The 7,474-nt window shown below is 30.6% G+C and overlaps 2 protein-coding genes across 2 annotated transcripts in view; one reads left to right on the forward strand and one right to left on the reverse strand.

Moving 5' to 3' along the window:
- Window positions 1-510: 510 nt before the first annotated feature.
- On the reverse strand, window positions 511-2,852 carry LOC100573689 (spondin-2). Its single transcript, XM_016805689.2, has 3 exons — window positions 2,709-2,852; window positions 1,422-1,601; window positions 511-723 (listed from the first exon to the last, which is right to left on the reverse strand). Exons 1-3 carry the CDS (start codon window positions 2,802-2,804, stop codon window positions 526-528), a joined length of 474 nt encoding a protein of 157 aa, XP_016661178.2. The 5' UTR covers window positions 2,805-2,852; the 3' UTR covers window positions 511-525.
- Window positions 2,853-6,871: 4,019 nt separating this feature from the next.
- LOC100573606 overlaps window positions 6,872-7,474 on the forward strand; it is a 9,961-nt gene continuing 9,358 nt past the window's right edge. The window contains exon 1 of the mRNA XM_008186379.3: window positions 6,872-7,267. The gene's annotated coding sequence lies outside the window, so the exon portion shown is untranslated. The remainder of the gene's footprint in view (window positions 7,268-7,474) is intronic.

Genomic DNA, 7,474 nt, shown 5'->3' on the forward strand with positions numbered 1-7,474 from the left:
GTAATTCAGTTAACTTTCCCGTGATTCGCTCTGGGTATGCAAAATGAATCGGGAAACACATGTGGGCTGTGCAATAAAATTATTATTTTTATATCGGGACAACTTCCGGTGATATTCATTTTACAGACGTACTCAAAACATAATATTATATTTATATAATAGAAATATTACAACAGATTAGGGAGATCCAAGCTGACGAGGCTAGTATTTTGGTAAAATTGTACGATAACAAATACTGTATGTATATGTACCTATTTAGAAAAGAAAATAATCAGAAACAATAATATAATAATTTAGAAAAGTGGCAAGTAATTCCATTTAACGTTTTTACACTATTATTGCATAATGTATTATACTTATAATTATTACAATATTTTATAATTTATTTTAACGTTTAAAGAAATAATATAACTGAACCTTAATTGTTGGTATCTTATTTAAATACCATAGTTTATCAATAATATGTAATAACTATAGTTATACACCATAAGTCTAAGTAAAAGGTGAAACAATTTATGTCATATTTTATAATAGTGCCTCTTTGCAACCGTACCTTTTATAGTTATTGTACTCTTGTTCTCGTCTTTGCTGTTCCATTTCCAGTTGTACCTCTCGATCGCTATCGTTCTCACCATTTAAAACTTTAATGACGCTCTCTTCAATTTTTACCGTGGGGTCTGATGCTTGCCCTCTGCCGCTCAAGGACTGTTCGTATTCTTTTATCTAAAACATTTAACAGGAAAAACACACACGTCATGGCCAATTTAGTGGATTATAAATGTAATAGTATAATATGTATACAACGCATAACTTATTAAAGTGTCTACACTCATTATTTCAAAAAGTTTTAACTTTTATTAAAATATTATTTTTACATAATTTGATAAGAAAATTATATTTTTTAAGCTTTTATTTTTATGTTATATTGGTTTCAATATGTTTCGAAGTATTTCAATGTATAAAAATCTAATTTCAAACCAGAAATTAATAAGTAATAAATAGTTTAGATGAGCGGAGTTGAGTGGCAAAGAGGTACCACCGTCCTGGCTACCTTACAAAATATTGTTTCACTGCTCCACTCATATAAACTTTAAATAAACATAAAACTAATTAACTATACACATATGAAATTCATATTGTATCTATTGAAGAAGGTACTTCAAAAAATATTGTGCTATGAAATTGAAAATGTATGTTGTTATTCAAAAAAATTAAAACTTAAAAACAATAACTATGAAAATTTGTAAAAAATATAGTTTTATACGAATTGAATTGTTACAATGACATCAAATTATATGGGTACCTTTAAATCATTTTTTGAAAATAGTTAAAACTTTTTGAAATAATAAGTGTTAAACGGTGTTAAATCCACAATTAAATGGATCGCCTTGTATATCAATTAGAGGATATTTTAATAATACTTTTATAAATTGAAAAGTTGCTATCGTCGGCAACCGATTGAACTGTGGATAATAGAAAGAACTGGCAGGGTGTGATGGATAGTTGCTTTTTATTCGGTATACAATGCCCTGTGGATCAGTAGGCCAGTTCGGTGCTGTAAACGTGAATCCGTTGTCACATCCCGCGTCTATTGGATCAGCCTATATTAATATTTAAATTCAATTAGATATACAATAATATTATAATCTACATTCAACTTTACAATAATAAAAGGTTAGAATTTGAATCTACTTATATATTTTACTTAAAAAAAAAATGTACACTCTTGGACTGCAGGGAAAGGATAATATTTAAATTTACATTATTCTTGTTATCTTAAAGTCAGCTTTATATTTTACATAATATTGTGTATATTTCTGACTTCCTTCCGCTTTGTGTAAAATAATCAGTAAATTTCGTTATTTTAAAATTATGTTTTTCACACTGTCTTATTAACCAAAATAATACAAGGTTTTTTTTATAAAAAAAATGTCTTTGTAAAATTTAAATACAGATGGATGCATACTACGAAGTACCTATCTATATTATATAATAATGCATTACAATATTATATTATGTAGATAATAATATATACAATAAACAAATAACAAAATTGAGCTAATGATAAATTTGAGATTCTTATATAATGTTAAATATTTATATTAATATTCGCAATGTACTTTTTAATACAATTAGGTAAAACAGAATAATTTGTTTTGTATTCTAAGGTAGGGTTATTTATCATTCAGCAAGCCAACACCGTGTGTTATACTTTTAATGCCTAATTGACAAAAATTGAAAACAATAATATTTAGTTTGTGTGTAATGTATATTGTATGATAAATTATCAATAATGTGAAATTATTTGTCGTTTCAACCAAACAGTATAGGTACTCTCTTGGGAGTCAATGATACTTATTATATGACATGTTTTCGGTGATTTCCTAACTTTACTAAAACTCATAATAACGGTTAGTAGGTACTAATTAGTAATCAAAAACGATTTGAGTTTATATTTCGAATAAAACAAAATAAATTTAATATCTTTTTTTATCAATTCAATTTGCATTACTTTTTTAGAAATGTCTTTGTTTCCTAACACAAACAAGTGTGTCACTATGTGTTTAAACTACAAACTTTATGGTGTTAGTTATTTTAACATGCGCATTTTTAAGAACATGACAAATAATATTCTGTTTTACATTTTATATTTTTATATACTAGGTGTATTATCGTATTGATGCTCTACATGATAAAATAATACTAACCTCTATAGTTATGCTGTCGAGCCAATTACCATTCACGCATAGATCAAACGAATCTATTCCAATAAACCAATCAGGAGATGGAATCATCCGTGACATCAATGACACCTGAACAAATAAATATTTGGATTTTACAATATGGTCAATATTAATAATAGTATGTATAATATTCAATTTTGTATATACTTTCAAGATACTACACCAAAGGTAAATGAGTGCAAGTTATGCGACAAAGTTATTAGTTATACAAATACTGCTAAAAAACAATTGACTTTTTTTCAAAACATTTGACAAACTGAGTTAAGTAAATTTAAATTTGTTTTATTCATGTACATTAAAAATGATAATTTCCTAGAGAAATAGAATGATGTAAATTTAATAATGTAAATTATGAATATATTTTGACGGTTATAGAATTAAAAATCTGACCTGAACACTGACCATTAAGTTCACTGATTGACAGTATTAATCCTCCCGACCATTACCATAGGACAGTATTCCCGACTAGCTTGTCATGGAGTACACGTCCGTGATATTATCACTATTCGTTTGACTGTTTGACCACCGTTTTAAGTCTTGCCAGCTTTGTAATAATATATTGGGCCATTTTAGCACATTTGTCGTTGTACGTGCATGTGACGTTATTTGTGATTCACCGAGGCAGAGCGCTAGTACAGCATCAAAATGCGTCATACTATAGTCATTTTACTTTACACGGTATCAATCGTTGTGTGAATAGTGCTTGTGCCAGATTTCGCACGTAAATTTCATTTAGATATCCAGATATCATATTATTTTCACTTTTATTATTATTTATTATATTTACTATTCCAATTCAAGGTAATGACTTTTGGTTTTAAGAACGCACAATCAATATTATCAGGACATGAGGGTTTATGCTGATTGGACGGTAATATTGTACAGTGTCCATACATGAAGAACCACATACATAGTATTTATAGTTGTGTTGTATGCGAGCTGCCAGCGATCCAGATGATGGTGATTTTTGAATAAACAGTTGTGTCTACATGATAATTTATAGTGTAAGCGAAATGCCCATATTTACAACCAAGCTCTTGAATTTTCTAAGTAGGGGCAGTCTCCATAACCTCTTTTGAGGAGGCCCATCGATATTTTTTCATACAAATACGAACAATATGATAGCACGTATATTATATTATACTCCTAAATTTGTGTAGATAATATACTATATTTATCAAACTGTGTTAAATTACGGTCGGCCGCTGCTGCAAGTATTACATAGGTTAGGTTAGGCTACCACCGCGGGACGATCTGATCTATTAATTAGTCGTGTCGAGTCCATTAATATATTACGAAAAACCTCAATCAATATGCTCTAAAAGCATGATGAACATAAAAATATGATCAAGCAAGTAAAAATCAAACAAATATGCAAAATTAAATTGGTAAATTTGAATTCTTTGAGCGATGAAACAAATTTCCATCTTACTCCGCATTAATTTAGATGTCATACAAAACTAAGATAAATGCATAACTATCTGCTCTCTAATTATTATTATTGATACTTGTACATAAGTGTTTGTGTTTTAAAAAAAGCGTAAGTAACATTTACGTTATCCCCTGAATGATTCTGTGGATTTCCAATTATTCTGGTTATTGAGGGTGATGTTGGAAGTAGCGGTGGTGTATGGCTGGTGGAAAAAGAAAGAGAAGAGATGGGAAAACATCGGGTAATCGGCGGAAAATTAATTCCGTGTATCGAGCTGAGTCAGCGCGGAGGGATAGAGAAAAAGAGAGCTCCGATGAAAATAAACAGAACGAATTTACACTCGAACAATTGCAGGAACGGTGTAAATGTTCGATGCTTTTTTTCTTTCTTTTTTTCATTTAAAATGGTATACTGCTTTCATCCTCAGTACCTGCTCCGTCTACTGATGACCCCTCCAATGCTATAGGACTCTAGCATATAATCAAATAACTAGTCATCAGGGAAATAACTTTGAATTCTTACAGAATTAGTTTTTAAAAATGAGAATAAAATCAATCTTTATTGTGTGGAGGAAAAAATCTAATAAATTAAAGTTAGGTAGGTACTTAAATTAAAATTATACAAAATATTTGTATAACACGTATCTGAATTGTCGCGCTTATTATATATTACTAGCTGAACCCGTGCACTTCGTTGCCCATTAAGTGTACCAACTATATATGACTCAAACTTTGTTTAATTCGTTATTTAATATTCGGTGTATGGTTTCAAAATTAATCTTAACTTTTCCGTTGCCCGGAATAAAAATTCTGATTCGCAACAGTACATTAACAGGTAGGCAATCTACCTGCGGTAGATCGCGGACCCTGTGCTGTATGTACGTTAGTGTATGATTTAACTCTAAAGTATCAAAGTTATACCAAGTTTGTCGTATTCTACCTATGGTGGATTGATATAATCAATTAATACAAAAACCTAACCTAACCTAACCGTACTAAAATCAGATGAATAAATGCAAACGCATACAAAAAAATGCATTCAAATCGGTCTAACCATTTAGGAGGAGTTCGCAGTCACAACACACGTACAGTAGAATTATTGCGCTTAGCAACACATTCTGTGATTCATTTTTATATTATATGAAATCAACAAACATGCCCGATTAACCAATAGCAACCAATATAATATAATGCACTGTTGTATTTTTGACATACAGATTTGATATTTCCTACCTGTCCGGTGGATTTTCCTAAAATTCTATTTATTCTTCATTCATGACACAGAGAGGGGTATAATGTTAAATACAAATTTAGACCACCATCACTACCTAACACCCCCATCCCCCCATAAAAAAAAAAAAAATTATAGTACTGATTAGAACAAATGTTTAAATAGAAAACACACTTAAACTAAAAAATTGAAAAATTGTTAATTCTTCAAAAGGTGATTACAGACTCAACAAAAAATATAAATATATGTAGATAATTAGGTACCTACCTACTACTTAATATTTTATAGAATAAAACTTATTTTATATTCTAAAAGCATCTTAGAAAAAAGTATTTCGAAAGTATAAATGTAGGCGTATTAAAGGTCTCTTTATCTGTTTTAAACTTAATTCGTGACAAGAATTTTAGAGTTCCAAACTATAAACCTAAGGGAGAACTATAAGAATAAGTAAAAATTAAGATATATAGGTATACCTATAATAAGTAATACATATGCATAAATTCATATTTTGCACAAATTGATATTCATGTTTGATAAACATTTGTAGTTAAATAATAGAATGTAAAATTACAAGCCATGTATTATTTATTTATGAAACAGGATGAGCCCAATACAAATGTTAAAATTAATATTAAAACTAAAGTATGTTAAAGGAGCACACAACACAAAAAAAAAATATTTAAATTATTTTTAAATGTTATATTATTGTAACTATGGCTATATGAAATGATTTGGTGAAAATCCGATGTAAAAAAATTATTACTTTAAGAGATATTAAGAAATGTAAAATAGCCGCTTGACGTCATTGGGCCCTCCTACTCATCGTAATTGCATATCTTATACGTGTAAAAGTTCCTCGCTTATCACAACAATTTACCCTCCTAACCATTTTATTTTTGAAATTTAATTTACGTAAAATTGTGTGGTTTTATGTGTTTAAGACGACGCAAGAATCAGAATTTCTATATGACGTTTAATTTTTTTTAAATATTAAAAATCTTAAAAGAGACATTTGGTTAAACGGCGCGTTATAGCGAGCGTCGCGCAGCGTTCGAACAACCGGTCCGCCGACCGCCATCCAAAATAATAATTTCCGGTAAAAAAAATGAACACCGTCGGTTTGGAGATTCAATAGCGTAAAAACGAGTGGTTTGAAAAAAAAAAATTGAAAATCGGGAGGGGATATACGTCACACGTATATTGTGTTTTGGAAAATAAACTTTCACACTTTGTATTATAATATATTAATATACTTTGGTGGGTTTCACATTTGAATTCAAATTTAATACCCACCTGTAAAATACTGCAGAGCAGAGCGACTTATCCACTTACCCACCTTTTTTAGATTAATTTTATAATTATTCACAATATCTACAGGTAATGTAAATACAAACCACTGATGACGTGTTATCTATGATAACAAACGTATACTAGTAGTGATAACACGATGCTCCGAGCTGACGCGATTGCCTCGTCTGTAGTGGTTGTTGTGTTGATGTATTTTGTGTAGGTGGCGGATGCGTTTACATTAATTTTTTTCCTTACAACTTTTTAGTACTTTTAACTCCACGGCCACGGTTTCTTTTGCATAGCGGCCCACGCCATTTGCCACTGTCGTACACCGTAATAGTGCAGTTGTATCATCGCTTTTGGAGTTTGTTATTCGGAAGCCGACTGGACAAGGACCGTTGTTGATTCGATTTCGTCCAGTCCGCAGATTAGCATAACTCCTCTCTTCGGTCGTCGACGGTTCGTGGCCCACCTACCTAGTGCGCTGGTGTATATGTTTTCAGTCAGAGGTCTCAATCCTCTGGAACAAGACGTGCTCTGCTTCGACGACTCATAAGACCTCCGTTTATAGGTAATATTGTTGTAGAAGTATCGGCCATGTACAACAATAGAAGTCCAAGTATGGAAATTCGATTTTAGTTACTTTTGTTTTATGTTTTGCTACCCTAGGGACAGACTCACTCCTTTGTTGTTAATCCAATAGGGTCTTCACCGTATCAAATCTACAATACAATGACTACAATATTGTTGTTTCTTGTCCCAAATTTAATGTTGCTAT

This window comes from Acyrthosiphon pisum, unplaced genomic scaffold (genome assembly GCF_005508785.2).
Source record: "Acyrthosiphon pisum isolate AL4f unplaced genomic scaffold, pea_aphid_22Mar2018_4r6ur Scaffold_21361;HRSCAF=23768, whole genome shotgun sequence".
In the NCBI taxonomy this organism is placed as follows: Eukaryota; Metazoa; Arthropoda; class Insecta; order Hemiptera; family Aphididae; genus Acyrthosiphon; species Acyrthosiphon pisum.

Bases quoted from the DNA above. Each gene is read 5' to 3' on its own strand.
- LOC100573689 (XM_016805689.2), bottom strand. From the start codon at position 2,804: ATGTCACGGATGATTCCATCTCCTGATTGGTTTATTGGAATAGATTCG. The intron at 1,602-2,708 runs GTTAGTATTATT...ATATTAATATAG, and splicing joins TCGACAGCATAACTATAGAG to GCTGATCCAATAGACGCGGG. The intron at 724-1,421 runs GTATTATTAAAA...TAAATGTTTTAG, and splicing joins CAACTTTTCAATTTATAAAA to ATAAAAGAATACGAACAGTC.